This window comes from Erpetoichthys calabaricus, chromosome 3 (genome assembly GCF_900747795.2).
Source record: "Erpetoichthys calabaricus chromosome 3, fErpCal1.3, whole genome shotgun sequence".
Classification (NCBI taxonomy): domain Eukaryota; kingdom Metazoa; phylum Chordata; class Cladistia; order Polypteriformes; family Polypteridae; genus Erpetoichthys; species Erpetoichthys calabaricus.
In genome coordinates, this window is record NC_041396.2 from 91,350,902 (window position 1) to 91,373,850 (window position 22,949).

The 22,949-nt window shown below is 37.2% G+C and overlaps 1 protein-coding gene across 1 annotated transcript in view; it reads right to left on the reverse strand.

Moving 5' to 3' along the window:
- Window positions 1-4,085: 4,085 nt before the first annotated feature.
- kcnc4 (potassium voltage-gated channel, Shaw-related subfamily, member 4) overlaps window positions 4,086-22,949 on the reverse strand; it is a 154,943-nt gene continuing 136,079 nt past the window's right edge. Inside the window, exon 3 of the mRNA XM_028797114.2 lies at window positions 4,086-4,870. Within this exon, the coding sequence (XP_028652947.1) occupies window positions 4,632-4,870 (239 nt within the window). The 3' untranslated portion in view covers window positions 4,086-4,631. The remainder of the gene's footprint in view (window positions 4,871-22,949) is intronic.

Below are 22,949 nucleotides of genomic sequence, written 5' to 3' on the forward strand. Positions count from 1 at the left end.
ATAACTGTGTTAATATTCAGCAGACTCCATGTCCAAGTTTGCTTTCTACCTTGCAATAATGCTGGTATATGCACCAGCTCTTGCTATCCTGTAATAATTTAGGTGGATATCAAAATGCAGATATGCTGCTTAGAATGGTTCTGTACACACGGAAAATTTAAATCCAATTGCAACCCCAGTTTGCCAGAGAATAAAATAAATAGTAAACAAGACAATTGCATATTGGGCTTTTGTCAGCCATATGGGCTTTGAGACCAAACTAGACCATTAAAGTCTGGCAAACCAAAAAAAGTTTGGGGGTCACAAAACCCACATAATGTGTACCTCAGTGTCCAGGCCAAAGTGGTACAAGAAGAAGAAAATGACAAGTGATCATAATGTTTTACCAAGGACAGACAGGTGCAAATGTGATCCAGATGTCTGTTTTTCAGAATGGCAGCTTTCTTAGTTGAAGGTGAAATCTCAATGTCACTGTCGGGTGACTAAAGATTCAGCTGTGTTCTCTAATATTTCTCTAGCTCGCAAGAACGGTGCAGTAAATCTGCAGATCATCTGTCATCTTCTAATTGCACTTAGTCCTGGACAGGGTCATGGGTGGTGGTGGAGCCTATTCAAGGTAGCACGAGGCACAAGGCAGGGCCAAACCCTAGACAGGGCACCAGTCCATCACAGAGCAAACACATACACACACCAAACAAACACACAGGCCAATTTAGGATTGCCAATCCACCTAACCTGCATGTCTTTGGACTGTGGGAAAAAAACTGAAGCAGCTGGAGGAAACCCACACAGACAATTCAGTTGATGAAGTTAATATTAACAATCTGACATGATCATGGAGTTAATGTTATATTACAGAGGGTCCCAAATACAGTCTTGGAGGACGTCAACAGCCTCAGTTTCACAATCAGTGTGTTTAAGTTTAATTGAGCTCATTCTTTACTGAGTTGTCTATTTCTATCCTCTTATTTTAAGAAAATCAGGAATATATGTATGTTTAGCAAAACTTTAAATCTACTGTGTAAGTTTCCTTTACTATTATCATTTTAATTCACCCTTATCTAAAGAGTTTGCACCCTTACTTGTATCCAAATGCTGATAACACCTAATGCTAAAGAGGAGCAATTACTTCCATGTCATATTCACTTGTCTCGTCGGTTTTAAAAAACTGTTTTTATGAGAAGATAAGTGAAAATGGCAATGAATTAGATGTTCCACTTTAGCATTTAGTGCTTGTTTGTAAATCAGTCAAGATTGCTCATTGCTAATCATAAACATTTAGATACAGTTAAGAGAGCAAAAAATAACAAAATCATTTAAAGCTATAGTAAATTATACAAATATTTCTGAATTTCTAGTTTAAGAAACGATAGCTCATGAAACAATTAAAAATGAAAATGACACTGAATGTGCAATCGGTTGGAATAAAAACCAACAGTTACAGGAGATCCCTCAGGACTGAACTTGGGAAACCCAGATCTATTATAACAAATTGAAAGGTTGGCCATCTTGAACAATTAAACAAAAAGAAACAGAAACACAATTTAAAAAGTGACTTTGATAGATAGGTGCTCTTTCCAGGGTTCGTTCCTGCCTTGTGCCCTGTGCTAGCTGGGATAGGCCCTAGAAACCCTTGTGATTTTGGTCTGGATTAAGTGGATTAGCAAATGGCATGACATGACATCTTAATTAATCCATTTATCCTCACAATCATGGAGGAACCTATCCCAGCAGCATGGAGTGCATTGAAAGTAGGAAGCAACACAAAACTGAACGGCCGTCCATTGTATTCTACACTCATTCATTCACTCAGACAGCAAAAATTAGCAACATACCAAGTCTGACAAATGGCCATTTGGTCCATCAGGAACATTTGATTAACTAATAGCTAAGTCATCTTAATACCTCGTTCATATACAGTACTGTCTTAAAAGTCATCAACGTTTCTGCTTCAAACTACAATGACTCCAAAACCTGCTTTAGATTTCCATGACATTTTTGTGTGAAGAAATATTTCCTACCTTTGATTTTAAAAGCATTTTGCTTTAATTTCCACCAATGCTCTCAAAATGTGTAATTTGCTTTTTAACTAAAGGAACTCAGATCCTAATGTTTTTTGATGACTTTGAGAATTTTGAAGACCACATAGCTTTTTTGGTCAATGTTAAAGAGATTTAATTTGATAGAATAGGATATAGGTTCAGATGAAGGAATCACTTGATTGCATAGGTGGCTATGTCTTTTCTGAAGTGTGGTGACCAGAACTGTACATAGTCTCACATTATACAGCCTGTGCATAACATGCCATGATTTACATTTAATGGTTTTTACAATGCATCCTAACATTTTATTTGCCTTTATAATTGTCCATTGACAAACAGAATGTTGATCAACACAAATCCCTGCATTCTTTCAAATGCTTCCTGTAGATCAGTGTCTACCATCCTGCTTTCATAATTAATGCTACTTGTGTCTTACATAGCCCTTTGGACTTGTCTACACTGAACTTAATTTTCATAAGTGTGCACCCTGTTTGAAATATTAAAGTCACTATATGTCTTTGGAATGTGGAAGGAAACTAAACTCTCCATGGCAAAGTCCATGCAGACATTTCCAAGTTTTTGGTAATGGAGAACCAAAGCCTTTATTGGCAGAATCTTGGGAAAGCCAGTAAACACCCTCAATAAGAAAGCAGCTCATTGCAGGGTATACTCACACACACACCCACATTCACTCACACCTGGCCAGTTTATAAACACCTGTCTGTGCCCAATGCCCAGAGGAGCTTGTGAGAATATGCAAACTCCACAGAGACAGTGGAGCTAAACTCCAATTCAACTTTAGTAATGAGTTAATCTAAGTTCATCTCACAACATCTGTATTACTAACAGGGGCATGAATTGCACTAAGAACCTCAGTGATCAGACTTGACAGCTAAAGGTACAGCAAGTTTCAACAGGGAGGTTGTAACAGGTCATAGAATAATCACCTAAACTGCAATATAGATGGGGAACAAAAGAGAAAATCTCTCTTAGGCAAAACGCGCATCCTTTTGACTTATTGGGTTTGATGTCAACTACATGAAAAGGACTAAGTGGCAGAAGACTGAGACACTGTTAATTCAAAACTTGAAAGTATTGGCTTGGTGACATTGGTGACACAATCCAAATGTCTAGTGATCTACAGTATGTCATCTTGCTAAGTGAAAATGACTCAGGCCTTGCTATAGCAAAGGTGAAGTGGAAGACAGGAGTGGAAAAATCCTGAAACAAAAAAAATCTCTCCTTTAATCTGATAGGTTTTTATGATTGCTAGCTACACTTATGTAATGTGCAGGACAGAGTTAAAAGGTAAACCAAGAGGTAAAGTGGTTATCTGCCCAAAAGCAGCTTTAACAGAATGCATGGACCATTAGTTAGAAAAACCTAAATGAACTAAACAGTAAATATAACATTCATGAAAGTATCTGTAAGTTGCAGCATTATAGTGAAGAACATCAAAAAACAGTCATCTCTTTAGCAGTAACATTCTGGATATGCAGCATTAAAACAGAAATTTTGATTCACGTATACCTTTTCTCGACCCATTTATTATAATATATAATCCAGGAGATCCAGAGCCCACCACAGCTGAAATAGGCACATGCCAGAAACCAACCCTGAGTGAGGTAAGAGTCCATTGCAGAGCATATGTAGACTTACTCCTATACCCACCCATATGGGATAGTTTAGTGTTTCCAATCACTCTTACGGCATCTCTTTGGAAAGTTCGTTAAAATTTCATCGAAACAGAAAGAAAGTGGAAACTTCTCACAGACAGTGTTGAGGTCAGAAACCCAGGACTTTGGAGCTGAGAAGCAGCAGCACTATCCACATCAACACACTCATTGTAAGGTGTACTTGCTATAGTAAGTCTGATGGATTTTAATTTTATTTATACTTATTTATACATTTTTATACATAAATATTTAAATGTATACATGCCGTATATTTTCTATGCATTATATATTTGTGTATGTATATATATATATATATATATATATATATATATATATATATATATATATATATATATATATATATATATATATATATATATTGTTATGCTCCATATCCACATATATATTTAAATTTGTCACAAGTTTTCAGTTATGTTTAAACCAGTAACACAAACACAGCACAGTCCTGATATCTGTTATAAGGAATAAAAAAAAAACATTCTTTATCCCATCTGATAAACAGGGTGAGCATCAGACATGGACATTTTTCAGTGACTGTATCATGTGAAGGGTGGTTGAGCTTACACAATGTAGTTACACACTGGCCATTACAAAGACTGTTATGAGGTTGTTGTTTTTTAATATCTATTAATTATAATGTTTCCTTCTCTCTACGCTTCTATTATGCTTCCTTTTATATCATGAAAACACCATGAAGTGGCCTTTGCTAAGTGAACTGATCTCAAACAGAATGCTTTTGTGTTTATTTGTGCTCAAGGGCATTTTCCCATTTCTCTTCCACATTCTCTCTATGTACGTATGCACTCTTCATTGAACTCATTCAAAAGAGCTGCTTTGTTGCTGGCTGTATTGATGCATCCTGGCTTTTTGCTGGGCTTAGCGAATCAATAGCCTATAGAAAGTTCTCCTTTCCATTTCTTTCCCAGCTCGCAGTACCTGTACGAACGCCACCATCAGCAGCACAGGAGAAATCTCCAGCTGTCAGCAAGAAGCATGTGGCGTCTTTCTTGTTTTTTTCTTTGCTGTTTGAGTGTCTCATTGACCATTTCTCTCCAGGAGATAGGGGCTGAGTCAGTACCTCTGTGTCATCGTCTGATAGCACCACGTTGGCATCACCATTTTGCTCTGAACCTGGAAATATAAAAACCAAAATAGTTGAAACAATGAATGAAGGAACAAGTAAATTTTTAACAATGATCTCTAAGTGACTCACAAATCAAAACAAGTGGCCTCTTTAAATACAAGCCAAAATTCAAACCATTGTGGACCTCCTATTGCGCAGCAATGTATTATTCCTGAGTACGTAATTAAAAAGGGACGGAATTATATGTGGCTGATTTGTCTACTCTGTTGTATAAAGGACAGAAGAATTAAAAGATGTATGTTTTGCGACTTAAGTCTCTGTGTCTGTCTGCGGTCAGGTTATATTCCACTATATATATATACAGTATATATATTGTAGAAAAGGCACTATATAAGCGCCTGACCCAGCACAGAATGACACAGAGGCACGTTATAAACAAAGGACTTTTATTTTTCTCTTCGCCCGTGGGCGCACGTCTTCCCCGTCACCCACAGGCAACACACAGTCCCAAAAGCACTCTTTTCCACACATCACAATAATCCTTCCTTTTCACCACCACTCCTCCACAAGCGTCGTCTCCTTCCTCCCAACTCTGGCTCTCTGAGTGGTGGTGGCTGGCCCTTTTTATACCCCACCCAGAAGCGTTCCGGTTGCTTGATCACCTGGTCCTAATTGCATTTCCGGGTGGGGCTGAAGATTCGACCAGCCGGGCTGCAGACTCCATGCAGCTCCCCCTAGCGGCCATCCGAGCCCCCAACCAGGCTGTGGAGGACTCCATCTCCCATGGAGCCATGCATCAGGTTGGGGAATCATTGTCCGCCAGGGAGGCTGCCACCAAGCGTCCCGGTGAAGGTATTGAAGTGTCCATGGCTGCTCCCCCAGAACAGATGCAGCAGGGACGTCCCTGCCGGGCATGGGACCCGGCTCTCCTTCACTATATATATATATATATATATATATATATATATATATATATATATATAAACTTAAATAAATTGTGTGACAAACAGAATTTATTTAAGTTCATATATTTACAAGTTAAAAATGTAATCAAAATACATGTATGAAAAGATAATTTTTTAAAAATTATTAAAAATTATTTAGAAAAGAGAGGCACTTATCAAATTTTATGTTAACAAAATAACTAATAAAAATAACTATCCATTCATCCATTTTCCGACCCGCTGAATCTGAACACAGGGGTCTGCTGGAGCCAATCCCAGCCAACACAGGGCAGGAATCAATCTCAGGCAGGGTGCCAACCCACCGCAGGACACACACAAACACACCCACACACCAAGCACATACTAGGGCCAATTTAGAATCGCCAAACCACCTAACCTGCATGTCTTTGGACTGTGGGAGGAAACCGGAGCGCCCGGAGGAAACCCACGCAGGCACGGGGAGAACATGCAAACTCCACCCAGGGAGGACCCGGGAAGCGAACCCAGGTCTCCTAACTGCGAGGCAGCAGCGCTACCACTGCGCCACTGTGCCACCTAAAAATAACTAATAAACACAATATCAAACAAATAAAATGCATAAAGAACAAAAGCAAAGACAGAAATAATAATACAACATGAAAAGTTGTGTTGATCGACTCACTCAGTCACTGTCATGATCTGGTATGATTTTGGACCCTCAAATGCCAGTATTTATTTCTGACTAGCCATTTCATGTGGCTTCGCCCACATAGTAGTGAAACAGGACAAACTTTAAAAATCAATAAACAAAAAGGGTATCGCTAGCTAAGCAGAGGCAAGTTACGCTCTAAAACACAGAGGTAGACCAACTCCCCACTCCTGACGTCAAGCCTCCCCCTCCCTCGGATTAGCGCGAATATATCACTCCTGAAAGCGAACTATGATTCTTAGCGTGATGACAGAAGTCACAAAATTATGTTCAAGCAAATTCTAGAAACAAGACCCGATCTAAATCCATTAAGCAGTCCTCTCATTCGCTAGCTAAGCAAATGTAAGATATGCCCTGAGGCTGCCGCGTGAGTGAGGAGGGCCTCGCCCCTCTCCCCTTAGCCCGCTGCGTCTCTCTCGGACAGACAGACAGACAGACATTTGATTTTATATATAGAGAGATGTTAGGTCTACTTCCAGTGTTACTAGGGGCCTCTGCCTCTGAGGTCAGGACTGACGCATAATCATCTTAATGGGATAGAAGGATGGTTATGAGTGCAAATCCTTATCCATTCTGCAGGTACCAAATCTCTGAAGTAGTCAAAGTTTATCTTTGTACTCTTTTCCCACATGTAATTTTGGTTTTGACCCTCTTGTTTTCTCAACCATAATTATTGACTCTTGTATTGGGCTTTGGTTTCATATCGCTTTATATTTTTTTTTTTTAAGTTTATCTGTCATTTTGCTAACAGAACAATCTTTCACCAGTAAAAACACTATTTCCTGTTTAGTAAGAAAGCTGAAATTTGGCAGCATGGTATTGTACATGCAAGTCAGTAGGTATCAACTAAGAAAGGACATTTTGATGTATAAATATTTAGGGGTAAACCTCTGTGAAACCCTGTGTAGTGTAACAGATGGCACCAGACTTAACATTGGGTGTCTTATAGTTTGGGACTGATTGGGATCAGAAATGAATGAGAGGTGTTAGACAGGGATGCACACACACTAAAAGGTTGTATTGCAAAAACAAAAGTAGGTTTTTATTTACAGGTGCACGAAAAAAAGCAGTATCAGGCAGGCTTTTTTTACTCAGTTCTCAGTGCAAATGACACACAAAATAGAAAAGAAGCAATGTCCCCCTCAAAAAAATGAAAGTGTACAATATTTACAGTGAGTTTTGCAAGTCCCTAATGCAAAAGAAACAAAATGAAAAATATATATACACACAAAAAATGTATTAGTCTTCCTAATTAAAAATGTAGGCAGGAAGATCTTAGACAAAAACAAAGTCCTTACACCTATAAGATTTACAAAAATATACAGTATAAAGAAAAAAATCAGTGTATATACAAGAAATGCACATAAATCCACGTCATATCAATACCTCCACCAAAACTATGCTATTTGAGATATTTATATCTATGTGTACAATAAGAAAATATATACAATATAAGGCACAAGCCACTATGCTTGATGTACTTTTACAATTGAGCTACGCCAAACAATCAGAGGCCAAAGACAATCCATGCAGGCAGGAAGTGCCCTTTTGCCGACCAATCATCAAGCACTTTGTCACCTTCCAACCAATCACAGATGATGTGGGCCCGTTCTTATGTTATGTCACATCCGTCTCTGCAAGGCCTCTTTTAAAATACCAGCGGCCTCGCAGGTGTGCACATACGCACACACACACATGGGAATGAACAGATTAACATCTGGGATCCTTTTCACTTCCCACAGTCAATTAAATGATTTGCACCTCTTTCTTTTACTTTAGCGGTGGGTGGCAACAAGCCATTGACAAGGAACCGGGCTGCGCATGGAGCCATGTAGTCTTCTGCGGAACTGTGCAGCCTGAACTGCCAGTGACATGCAACATTGCTCTGCTGAAGCAGCACTGAAACTTTAGCGAAAGCGGCATCTTGCCTTCTCTTCTGCTAAATAAGAGACTGTTCTCTCTTTTTTGTTCTTTTTCCCTTGAAACAAGCAGATTCTTAAAAAGTTAATTTTTTTCTTCCTCTGGTAATGCCTGGGTAGGCACATTGTCATATCCCCCCCTATACAAAACTCTAAAAAAAAGAAATACCCCAAAATATCAAAAATGCCTTGAAGGATTTGATTGAAATTTGGTTGATGTTACAGAATAAAGAAAATTACCCAACACCTGTTTTTCTTCTTTTTTTGATATTTGCTGGTAATAAGGTTGTAAAAAGTGGAGCATCCTTGAGCAGCATATCCTTTTGTGAAGCTGAGGGTTGACTGTGCAGTTCATGTGGCAAATCAATGCCATAGGCAGAACAGCATCACTGTACAAGCTGGTGCTGTAATCACGCAGAGAAATGTGACTGGTGATGAGTGTGAAAGGACAGCTACCATGCACAAGAAAAGGAGACGAATTAGTAAGCTGCATAAAAAATAAGATGTGAAGTGGAATAAAAAAGGTTAGGCGAAACTCACAGAAGACGTGTAGCAAATGGCCTTCTTGGGCACATGCAGTACTCCTTGTTCTGTTGGCTTCTTCTGACTTCTCACAGTGCTTTATAAAATACATTCAAATTCAAGCCAGTCTGGATTGTTGAAGACTCTTATTTGTATAGATTTCGGGGGTTGTGGGCATGACTTGGTGGTAAAACATATGCAATATTGTGGAGAATTGGGGTGTTTTGTTTCGAGGCCAGACTGTGATGTGTTGTTACACTTGCAAAGTACAAATACAGAATGATCAGTACAGAACACCGGCCCCCTTCAAGCCCTTTGCATAACACAAACCGGGAGTGACATTATGCCTTGGTAGGTTTAATCAGCTCACTGAAGGGGTCCCCCATGGACAGTACACAGAGGAGGAGGACATTGTACATAGTTCACAATATTATTTCTTTTCAGCTGTTCTTAGTTAAAATAAAGAACTATAATTGACATGATTTAGTAATAAAATATAATAAATGCAAGAAAACTATACCTATAGAAAAATATAACAGAAACAGAAAGAAAACACATACAAAATTTACAAAATAATATTTAAAGGCCAAAAAAAAGAACTGAAACTGAATCAGGGTTGAAACTCTGGCTATAGCACAGAACCCTGGAGCTGAAGCTGTGACAGCTTGTCTTACTGTAGGTGTCGTCTGGTGTCATCCTAATTAAGGAACAGAAAAATTAAATCAAATATTAAGGCTTGTACTAAATTAATTAAAAATCCCAAACAATTATGAAGTCCCTACTTTGTCACCATAATTAGGTCCTCCATTTGAACTCCATTTTTCTCATAGCTTCATGACATATGGTTCACAGCTAGCAACAATTATCAGGTAGCTTGTTCACCAACCATGATGATGAAGCAAGTTTAACATTGTGGAACTGAAAAGCACCAGAATACAAAATGTCACCTAGAGTGGCTGAATCATTATATGGTTTACTGTGGAGAGAAGAGGACTGTGTTCAGTAGCATAGAAAAAAAAATTAGGAGCAGTCCTGTGACAATAAAGAATCTGACCCCAGCACATGTAGGCATTTTTAAATGACCAATTCCAAGAGACAAGCTCATACCTGAGAGTGCTAAAATCATAACATTAATGTATGAATTGTCCGTATCTGCTCTTAGTGGATATTTGAATAAACTACTTTGCTTTCCAATCACTATTTACTTATGCATTTTTTAATGTGCTGTTGTTGATTCTTTCTAGCCCTTTCCATTTATTTTCTTGGCCAACTAGATGAGACAAATACTGTGTTTTAGCATAAACAAAAGAAGCAGGCCAAAACATAATTGGAACTATTTTTCCATGCAACTGACTTTCCTAAGGTGTATGTTAAAGAAACATTTGATTTGAAAAGATCATTCGGCACAATACAGATATACATTGAGCCCACATTAGAAGGTCCTGGAGGTGCAATGTTTGCTTGCTCTGTTAAGAATTCACTCCATGTGTCTACTTTTCTGTGTATGAGGAAATATATTTTCTAACATCGCTGCAGTCTTCACTCCTAACCTGTGTTCAGTTGTGTCCTCATGTTCCTGATCCGCAGTTTGTTAGGCAAGGAATCAGCCTTACATTTTATCCTTGGAATAACAATATTATAAAATTTTCTCTTAGTGATCATTTGTTTAGACTGAAAAAAAAAAACACTTCAGATTGTTCAAGCTCTGATTCTGAAATAATATTTTTGCCCTTTCTCTGTTATTTTATTTTTGTTATATGCAGACCAAGTCTATCTATCTATCTATCTATCTATCTATCTATCTATCTATCTATCTATCTATCTATCTATCTATCTATCTATCTATCTATCTATCTATCTATCTATCTATCTATCTATCTATCTATCTATCTATCTATCTATCTATCTAGATATAAAATTATTCCTATGTGAATTTAGAACAGTATTTGACTAGCCCGAAGAATGAGGAGTAGCTAAATCAAGACAGTTAAATAATAGACAAGGACAGAGAAGTATGGGAGAATGCCATGTTATTTAAAACATTATCAGCAGATGCAGGATAGGATGAACCAGAATTGGGATTCTGTCTTCATCTGATGAAATTAATTAGGAGATTCACTGGATGCTGTCATTCGTTTGGCTCTAAAAATGGGCATATACTTAACTGAAAGAAAAAGAAAAGGTCAGTTTTTACTCTACATCTACGAAAGATAAATATCAGCCTAAACCAGCGTTTCTTAACCTTTAAGTATTTGTGTCCCGAGTTTTCATAACAGTTTTAATCGCACCCCCCTAACGTTTTTTTGAAACCCTAATGAAATTTATTCCTATATTTTTTGCTGCCGATACACCACTACAAGTTTAAAATTTCCCTACGAATAGGAAAATTACATCACATATGGCAATATTTGTGCCCCTTTTTTGTTAGGGCGCACCCCACAGTTTGAGAACTGCTGGCCTAAACCAATTTAATAACCTACAAGAGTGCAGAAAGTATGCGATGGAAGTTCAGTGTTTTTGCTCTTATGGTTCATGGCCTTTGATAGCGAAGTGTCCTAAACTGCAGGAAACCTAGACGGCTCGATTTAGTGTGGGATTGGCAGGTTGGGCGGCAAATAATTTATTAGTACAAATGAAAATTAACAAAACCCTTTCAGAAACTGCTTTAGTAGACTCAGGGTCTGCAAAAAATGTTATTAGTTTTGAGCTTTTAAAACAACTTAAACTTTCCCGGATCCTAAACACAAAATAAAAGAGTTTTTTTAGTTGACAGTAATCCTATTCATAATGGTATTTTTAAGTACATTTTATCCCATTTACATTTATGAAAAATGTTATTCCTTGAGAAAACATTTTTCATTTTTTGAACTTTCCTTTTTCTTTTTCTGTATTATTTTGAGTTATCCATGTGGTCCCTTAAATGTAGTGTTGAGCTGAACACTTTAAAAAGTATTTAGATTCTGAATACTGAATATCCATCCATCCATTTTCCAACCCGCTGAATCCGAACACAGGGTCACGGGGGTCTGCTGGAGCCAATCCCAGCCAACACAGGGCACAAGGCAGGAAACAATCCTGGGCAGGGTGCCAACCCACCGCAGGAATACTGAATATATAGTCCTTAATGTATTCAGATTTGTATTCTGGTCAAATTCTTAAAACGTGTAACTTATTCTGAATACTTCATGAATCATTTTCAAATACTTTCAAGATCTGATGCTTAGCCTAGTTTTTAAAAATGGTGTAATAATTTAAAGATATTTAAAATTGTGACATGAAAATGCACATCAGTCTCACATAAAATAGAAGCTCTGTTTCTATTCTTTATCGAAAACAAGAGAAACCAACTTTTTCTGGAAACTTTTATCAGTAAAAGTTGAATATTTGAAAAAAAATGCCTACAGTATAGCTCAAAGGAAACTCTAAAGGCCTTCTTAAGAGGCCAGATTATTTCATATCTTTCCCATAGAAATAAATTAGAAACCAAGAAAGCGTCAGAGCTAAGAAATGAAATTACTAGAATAGATGAAGAACAAGCCAGGCGTCCAAGTGAAGCTCTTCACAGGAAAAGGCAGGCCCTGCATACAGAACTTAACATCTTAACAACTAAAGAAACTGAACAACTTATTTATAAGTCTAGACAGCATTACTATGAACACGGAGAAAAAGCTAATAAGCTTTTAGCTCAACAAATTCATAAACAAGAAGTTCACAATGCAATACCAGTAATCACCAACAAGAATGGAGAAGAAATCATCGACCATAATAAAATAATGCACACATTTAGAGATTACTATAAGTCTTTATATTCCACTGAGCCCAAAGAAGACAACACGCAATCTAATGCATTTCTGGATAATTCACAAATACCACAAATAGATGCTTTAAGTGCTGAGGAACTGGATAAACCTCTAACGCTAACAGAATTACTAGACGCTATAAAGTCACTACAAAGCGGGAAATCATCAGGCCCTGATGGTTACCCCGTAGAGTTTTATAAGAAATTCTCCACTCAGCTAGCTCCACTCTTATTGGTAACATTTACAGAAGCTAAAGACCACCAAATACTACCTCAAACATTTCGACAAGCATTAATCACCATCTTTCCTAAACAAAATAAGGGCTTGTTACAATGTGCATCATATAGACCAATTTCACTCCTGAATAATGATGTTAAGATACTCTCAAAAATCCTAGCTAGTAGGATGGAGAAAGTGCTGCCCTCAGTAATATCACAAGATCAAACTGGATTTATTAAAGGCCGACATCTATCTTCAAATCTCCGACGCTTGTTTAATGTTATACATTCACCAGCAAAATCAAACACCCCAGAGATATTACTATCATTAGACGCAGAAAAGGCATTTGACATGATCGAATGGAATTACCTTTTCACTGCATTGGAGAAATTTGGGTTTGGCCCGAATATTTGTGCTTGGATCAGTTTAAATACCTAGGGGTAAATATCACAAGTAAACATAAAGCTCTTTATCAACAAAATTTTGGCGTCTGTATGGAAAAAATTAAGCAAGACTTGCATAGATGGTCAACCCTTCATCTCACTCTAGCCGGAAGAATTAACATTGTTAAGATGAATATCCTTCCTAAACTTCTCTTTTTATTTCAAAACATTTCAATATATATCAATAAATCGTTTTTTAAACAGTTAGATACAATAATAACCTCATTCATTTGGAACTCAAAACACCCACGTATCCGAAGAGCGACCCTACAAAGACTTCAGGCAGAAGGTGGCATGGCTTTACCTAATTTTCAGTTTTATTACTGGGCAGCAAACATACAAGCCATAAAAACCTGGACACAAATAAATGCACATACACAGGCTTGGTCTGCAATAGAAGTAAAATCCTGTAGTACTTCTTTATATTCCCTGCTCTGCTCTCCAATAAATGAAAGTTATCGCAAATATACTAATAACCCAATTGTGCTTTACTCACTCAGAATATGGAACCAAATTAGGAAGCATTTTAAGATGGAAAATCTTTTATCAGTGGCACCTCTGCAAAGGAACCACCTCTTTCAACCTTCGCAAGTATATCCAGTTTTTAATACCTGGAAAAGTTTTGGGATTAAAATGCTCAGAGATCTTTATATAGACAACATATTTACATCTTTTGAACAATTACGTTCAAAATTTAACCTCCCAGCTACACATTTCATTTACTATCTTCAAATTAGAAATTTTGTTAAACAGAAATTGCCCGATTTCCCCCACCTTGCACCCTCCACAATGCTGGAAAAAATACTGCTCAAGTCCGAGGAAACAAACACTATTTCCGCAATATATAAAATCTTATTAGAGTCCCTAACTTTCAAAGATCCAAGAGGACATTGGGAAGAAGATCTCTTAATCAATATATCAGAAAAGGAGTGGAAGGTAGCAAAGCAGAGAATTCACTCGAGTTCTATATGCGCAAAGCATAGAATTATTCAACTAAAAATTATATATCGAGCTCATCTGTCTCGCTTAAAACTGTCCAAAATGTTTCCAGGCCAGGATCCAACCTGCGAGCGCTGCAACCAAGCTCCTGCCTCACTGGGTCACATGTTCTGGGCCTGCACCAAACTAACATCATTTTGGACAAAAATTTTTAAGTGCCTCTCAGACAGCCTTAGTATCACAATCCCTCCTAACCCACTAACAGCTGTGTTTGGTGTCCTTCCAGATGGACTGGAATTGGAGAAGGACAAGCAAACGGTGATTGCATTCACTACACTCTTGGCACGTAGACTTATTTTGTTAAATTGGAAGAATCCTAATTCTCCTCTTATAAGTCAGTGGGAAACCGATGTTTTATATTATTTGAAATTGGAAAAAATCAAATTTTCAGTTAGAGGATCTGTACAAAATTTTTTCAAAACATGGCAGGATTTAATCAATATTATTTTAGAATAAGAGAAATAACTATTATTGCATTTAACTCCCTTCTCCATCTCTTATTTATATAGATATTTACTTCTCCCCTTCTTTTGTCTAATGTTGCCTTATTAAAAAGCTTAAAGAAATTTTCCTTTAGCTAAGCTCTCCTTCTCAGGGGTGGGGTTTGATTTGTTTTCAAATTTGTTGGGTTATAAATTGATCTGTTTGTATGGAATGATTAAAATGAAAATTAATAAAATAAAAATATTAAAAAAAAATAAATAAATAATAAATGAATAAAGATAAATGGAGTAAAAGATGGGAGGGAACCTGCTTCCTCAATTTAAATGCTTACTCTAAAATGTTATTGATTAGATCCTGCAAGATTTTGAAAATGTTTTGTACAGATCCTCTAAGTGTGAATTTGATTTTTTCCAGTTTCAAAAAGTATATAACATCAGTTACCCACTGACTTAGAGTAGGAGAGTCAGGATTTTTCCAATTGAGCAAGATAAGTCTACATGCCAGTAGTGTAGTAAAGGCAATCACAGTTTGTTTTTCCTTCTCAACTTTAAGCCCATCTGTAGGTACACCAAAAACAGCTGTTACTGGATTAGGATGGATATTGTCACGCCAAGGCCGTCTGAAAGGAATTTAAAGATTTTTTGTCCAGAATGATGTTAATTTGGTGCAGGCCCAAAACATATGGCCCAATGAGGCTGGAACTTGATCGCAGCATTCTCAAGTTGGATCTTGCCCTGGAAACATTTTGGACAATTTCAAAAGAGAGAGATGTGCTCGATATATAATTTTGAGTTGTATAATTGTATGCTTTGTGCATATGGAGCTCAAGTGAATTCTGTGCATTGCTAACTTCCTCTCCTTTAATGAGATGTTGAGTGAGAGATCCTTTTCCCACTGTACTCTTGGATCTTTTTGAAAGGGAGGGACTGTAAAATAGACTTCAAGACTGATCAATATTTTTTCCGGCATAGAGGTAGGTGAGAGGTGAGGAAAATTGGGCAGGTTCTGTTTAACAAAGTTTCTAAGTTGAACGTACTGAATGACTGTAGCTCAGTTCAGCTCAGAGTGTGTTTTAGTCGTTTCACATTTTTGGGTTGTTCTTCTATTAAGAAACAAAGTTAAATAAAATTATCATTAAAAAACAAATGCATTGCTCATGTAGCATATTTACAGACAGCAAACAGAATCAGAGACATGTCATAAACTGTTTTGCATCTTCAGTGCTGCTGCTCCTAGCATCACAGAGACAGGAAGCACTAGGCTTCTTAATAGAAAACATTTAGGGCCCAATCTCCCAATGGGTCTGTATCGAAAGAGTGACACTTCATAGGAGTGACATAACAAAGGAGTGACATAAATACCGTATTAAAAGAGTGACATTTTATTGGAGTCACGTACCACACACAACTGAGAGTACGCTCGCCAAAAAAATTGTTGCTACCACTTGGATGGTTGGTTGGATGGTTGTCAGTCCGTTGAAATTTATATCTGAGGTTTCACTCCTTTGTTATGTCACTCCAATGACACATCACTCCTTTGAATAGGACCACTCCCAATGCTTCAGCATTAAATTAACCAGTTACACACACAACAAAAGTAGTGGACGAATAAGACGTGAAGTGAACAATGCTCAAACAATGAGCGCTAGAGAGAGACTGAGAATCTGTGAAATGCTGGAAGGCTACTGCAGGGTATGCCTACACATCACTTTATTCATGTGGATTCAGCGTAGTGCACAGCATATTCAAGTTTTGCTTTTTGAAATCTTCTGAAATTTTTTGTTTTTTAATATTTTCAATCCATGGTTGATACAGTGGGCTGACTATGCATGACTATTTTTAGGAGATGTAAGTTAAACGTATTCAGTATTTGTATTCTGAATACGTAACGCCACAACTTGTATTCTGGCTCACAATATAATTCAGCCTATTTACCTTTTTAGTCATTTATGAATGTAGACACTGACAAGTCCACTGTGTCTCCTGAGGCTTCTTATAGGATTTACTTTCAATCCAAACACTCCATTATGTAATTCTATCTAATTAATATTCTTCCCTCTTCTTCATGGGGAGTGTCACGCTCAGTTCTTGGAGGACTGCATTGCCTGCACATTTTCATTCTATCCACTTTTGTAGCTTGTTGCTGCTGCTAAGGGAACAAACTTTGCATTACCATAAATACAGTAATGAACCATCTACAGTAAAAAGTGGCATCTATAGTAATTATAAAAATGAACTAATTTTGAGAGTGGTGGTGAGCTCAGTCTGACACATCAGGCATTTCTGTTGTTTGTTTTCTTTTACAGAAAACATGTTCATTTGACCGACGGCACCTGAAAAAAATAAGTCATGTTCAAAAAGTGAGTCAAATAAAATTAAGAAAACAAAGTAGGCCTATGTCCCATTGAGTGGAATTGGCAACTAACTAAAAAAGTGACTGATATTAAAATCTGTAAACACTGCTGCTTGCAATAAACAGGGATTGAAACCCCTGCTTTACATTAAGATTTGTGTTTATTCATACATTCTCAAACCCACTTATTCCAATTCAAGCTCAAAGCATGCTGTAGTCTATCCCAGCAACTCAGGGTGCAAGGCATGATCAGACTCAGAGCAGGACGCCTTTGCATCGTTGAACCCATAGCCACATTTATACTATCATGAAGAAAATTTGCAATCAATTTAAGACATACAGCAAATCTTTATAGATGACTTAATTTGCCACACAATATAACATGTTAAGTATCGTTTAATCCAATTCAGGGTGGCAGGGGAGCCAGGGCCTATCTTGGCACTATTGAAAATAAAGCAGAAAGCAGTCCTAGGTGGGGCATCAGTCTTTGCAGGACCCATTCACACACACCATCACATCTAATTTGCCAATAAATATAAACATGCATATCTTTAAGATGTAACAGGAAAACCCAAGCAGAAAGGGGAAGATATCTCAACTCCACACAACAACAATCTAGTGCAAAATTCAAGTCCAGGACAATGGATCCATGAGATAGCAGCTCTAACCACTGCACCACCATAATTTGGCACATATCAATATCAAATGTATTTCATAGCACATATAAAAGCAACAATAGCTGTACAATCAAGAATAATACAGTTCAAAAGACAACACGCAATAAGGCAACAAAATAGACAAACACAGCACTTACAATTAGTTAAAAGTCAAGGAATATTATTGTTTGTGTGTAAAAAGAATCGATTTAAAATTAGGCAAAGTCAGGGATAGCTTAATATGAAGTGGTAATTCATTCCAGAGTCTGGTGGCTACAACAGCAAAGGCATTAGCTTTCCTACACTTCAGTCTTGGTTTAGGGACCACCAGAAGGAAACAATCAGTAGACCAGAGTGACAATGATGGAATGTATAATTGTAAAAGTTCAGAGAGGTAAGAGTGAACTAAGCCACATAGTACTTTATAAGCAAACAATAAAATGTTAAAATCTATTCTAAAAAGAACAGGGAAACATTGCAGGGAGGCAAGCACAGAGAAAATGTATTCTTGCTTGAGTGCTCCTGTTAAAAGACAAACTGCAGCACTTTGGACCAACTGTAAACATGAGATAGGAGCCTGGCTAACACCATCATAAAGTGCAATATAGTAGTTAAGTCAGGATGAAATAAAAGCATTTATAACTCTTTCCAAACCATGAAACAAATAGTAGGTCTTAACTTTATATAAAGGCTCAGTTGAAAGAAACTAACTTTAATTACTGAGTTTGTTTATCTAACATAAATCCACTATCCATTAGTACACCCAGATTACATAAGGTTTCAGGGAGTTCTAGTCATATCATCATAGATCTGAAGATCAACTAATTTAATTTAATAGACTGCTATTCTGCTCTTTCACTATTCTCTCTGTACATTTACATACCTTCTCAGTTATCTCACAACAAAATCATTGAGGTAATTAAAATAAAAAAGACCAGCAGCTCTTATGGTGACCCTTTCAGGATGACACATTGACATCCCCTAATTAAAAAAAAGCCCATCCATCGATTTTCTAAACTGCCTAACCAGATCAAGGTCATGTAAATCCAGAAAGTATCTGTCTAAACTGAAGCCAACTGCGTAGCCAACTGTCCACCCCACTTTGAAGCAATGGTATTTACACTTTTGGAAAGTCTAAGTAAATATAAATATACATACATAATAAGTAATATGTTATTTACCATTGCTGCCAAATTTTGTTATTATTTCCATATAAAACAACAGGACAAGTTAAAAATATTAAGATGCCTGTCTAAATCAGCAGTGTCTGACCCTACTCCTTCAGAACATAATAGTTATTTTGTCTTGCTGTTAAAGTCACTAATATTAATTTTCCTGTGATGTCAGTTATGTTAGCTGACTTGTAACTGCCACAATTTCCTTTTTCACACATTCCGGTTACCCCTAGACCTCAATAATTTCCTTATTTTCTCATGAGTTCTAAAAAACACATTATGCCTAAGTATATATAATTACCAGCTTGTTCAACGACGTCGGGATCATCTCCAGGTAAATAATTCATTTTGCTCCTATTGGGTAATTTTTTTATATTTGTTGATTACTTTATTCTATGTTCATGTTGGTCTTTACATTTCAGGACTGTGTACGTGTTAGTTGTCAAGCAAGTGCATATGGGAGCCATCATCCAGGCTCTGAAGAGGTAAATAGTTCCACACCAGGATGAGAGGGGCTGCTAATGCTAATAGTATCTACTCTTTACCCCATATCACTGAAAAGCCACTCAGGGATGATGTCTAGCCCCGCCCACAGTGTCCCTTCCTGCACTGCCATGATAAAACCTAGCCATTCCCAGAAGGTGGTATCTTAAACAGTTCTGGCATTTGAGGAGGACACATCTCAACTCATTTTTATTATTGTAACTGTGCTAACTGAAGCCACCTTGAGTTGTTTCGTTTCTGGGTCCAACAGCCAATATTATCATTAGAAGTAAAAGGGGTGACCCAGTTAACACCCCAACCTTTTCTTTCTGTAATCTTTTCTTCTAACCTGGCCACGTTACACATTCAATGACCAATCAGATGTTAAGTATGGGGGGTTGCTGGAACTGTCTATCTGTACTTTATATAAAAATTAGGATAAAACTCTCTCAATCTAGATGAAGTGGATGCTAGGGGTCACTGTTGCCCTGTAAAACCCGACAGATGTTCAGGACACACGTATAAAAGCACCAAGTATAATTTTTAATTCTTTTTTTAAATAAAGTGCATGAAGCACCACAATCACCACAATTCCCAAATATCAATAACCAATAATAATACAATAATCCTCCACTTCCAGCAACTCCGTCACACACCCTCCCAATTCCTGCTCAGCTTGCTGGGTCTCTACCAGTCCTATATATATTCCTTGACCTGGAAGTGCTCCTCCTCTTCTTCCAGGTCAAACGACACATCATCAGTTCTCAAGTAGCTCAGAAGTACTGTGGGCTTCTGTCCTCCTGACTCCAAAGTACTTCCGGGTTGTAGGAAAAGTAGGAGTCCCCAGGTCCTTTATGAGCTCCCCCTGGCAGCATCCATGGTACCCAACAGGTCTGAGAAAACAAACTACATGTCCCAGGATGCCCTGAGGGAATCTGGGGCACAGCTACCATCCAGGAGAGATGCCACCTAGCGTCCTAGGAGAGGCAGTGTCCTGGGAAGGCTGCCTTCCTCCACTCTTCCAGTTCAGGGACGTCCCGGCTGGATTGAGTTGCCAGCCGTCTATCACAATGATTAAAATAAATCATTAGTTTAGGCCTTCTGACGTTACTTCATAGTTTCCTCTACTGTGACTTCTTGTTCTAAATAATATAACAAAGAGTGCTGAACCACTTAACACTTGTCTGCTTCAATTCTTTGCCACCCAGATATAAAAAAAAAATATTCTGAAGATGAATATCTTTGAACCTGCTTATATACTGCTTTTGTAAATCTTTCAATGTATTTTATTTTTCCCATGCTGTTCTAAGGCAATTCATCTCCTCTTTGATGGTTCTATTGGCTGTAAAAACACTACACAATTAGACTTTGGGCTTTACTTATCCCTTTAAGCTACTGATCTTATGCATTCGTAAGGCTGTTGTCAGTTGTTTTATAAATGATAGAAAACTGCATTTCCTTTTTTCATATTATCTTAATCATCCATTGAGGGGAAAGATTAGTTATCTTAATGCCTTTAATTTTTGTTATAAAATTGTCCTAAAATTAAGAAACCATTCTTTTGGTTGATTTTTTTTTCTTTATGAGCTCAAAATTGTCATTTTACATGTGATGAGCAAAACACTCATGTTTCATTTCACACATGTTTTTGCAAAATTCATCCTTAGTTTTTTTCACATCTGATTTCATAGCTGCAAAATTCAAAACTCACTGAAAAAAATTTTTTTGAGCTTTCAAAGATTTTTTGGGGTAGAAAGAAAAAGAATATTGCTCTATAAGAGTCTGGCAACATTATGCACGCCTTTTGTATCCATATATTCTTCAGAAAAAGGTCCAGATAAAAATAAAGGTTTTTGGAAACAAGACATGGCTAAACACAGCTGATATGAAACACAAAGACATTTTCCTAAACAAAACTGGAATCCATTGAAGTGAAAATATGGGGGGAAGTGGAGCTTACATATTAAACCCCCTTTCTTCATGTGTCAGTGGCATGAATATTACTTGGCATGAAACACCATAGCTGTGCAAAATATTTTGCAATAAAAACGTAAATTGTAAATTGCTTATCACTACATTTCACAGTTGCTGTATATTTTATCATTATATTTTGAGTGGCATGGTGTTTAATGGGAAAGCCTTTTGAGAACACCTCTCCTTAAAATATAAATCCTCTGTAATTGCATGCACAGATTCTTTTCTTGTAGGCATATAGTCATATGTTACACCTCTGTTGCTACTTCTGTTGGCCTATTCTCACACTTACCAACCTTCAAGAATAAACAGTTCACAAATGAAATACACTTGCACACAGGATTACTATCCTCACGCTTCACCCATCTATGACTGTTACTATAGCTTTTCTATTGGGAGTTTTTCTGTCCCTGACCCCTGATTGATCTATCTAAGTAAAGAACTTGTTTCCCAAACCCTGGTGGAAAATAGAGCAAAACTTTCAAGTGGGAAAACAGGTTTAATGAGTTTTAATCTTCAAGTATTACTTTAAGCATCACTAGTGCCATAAATAAACAGAATGTGGCAATCCACACTATACAACCTGGTTTGTCCTATAAGTCTAAGATTGGATGAAGATCAGCAACACATTCAATATGTGTGTGCCTATCAATTGTAGGCAGTGCTTATATTATTGTTACTTGAAATCTCGTCAAAAACGTAAAGCATTCTTGGTGACTTGTGCCATTCCTCTGAGATTTCTCTGTGCCACTCTTTCTCTCTTTCTGTGACTCTTCCTCTTTTCTATCTCTCCCTAATCAATTTTTGTCTGACTTTATAATACTTGATTCCTTATCTCCTGAAGTAATGAACTCTTATCAATGGGTCATAAAATCTAAAACCAGGGCTTTCTTCCTGGGGAAGGGGTAAGGCTCATGCATTTAAATCCTGTCCCCCTTTCAAAAGGCTCATAAGATCAAATTTCTAATTTCTACAAAGAGCTTATATCGAAGCTTTTGACGTCATAGACTGAATATCAAAGCATGCTTTGTACTCAGAAGCAGTGATTGTGAAATATGTCAGAAACAGAGGCTAGCGAACTGAACAGTGAAAATGTTGCAAGCAGATTGGGAGATGAACATAGTCAAAGACAGAATCAAGTTAAAAATTAGAAACAACTAAATCTGTTGTCAAAAGCTAAACAACAACAACAGTCAAGAGGGAATGCTAGTAATTTCAAAACTAACAGTACAAAGTATTACATGCACAACAGCTGTTTGTTTTTATCCTGATTTCAGATAGCAATAGATGTGCTGCACCGGCACCACATCAGTGATGTCAAATTCTACAATCTAGGGAAACACAAGATGACAGGCCCCTAGAAATGACAGCACCCTTAAACAAATCAGCATAACATTGGGATAGTTCATAATAATAATAATAATAATATAATAATAATAATAATTAGAAAAATACACTTTCTTTCAGCTACAATAAATGGACAAAAAAACTCCCAATAAATATTATCT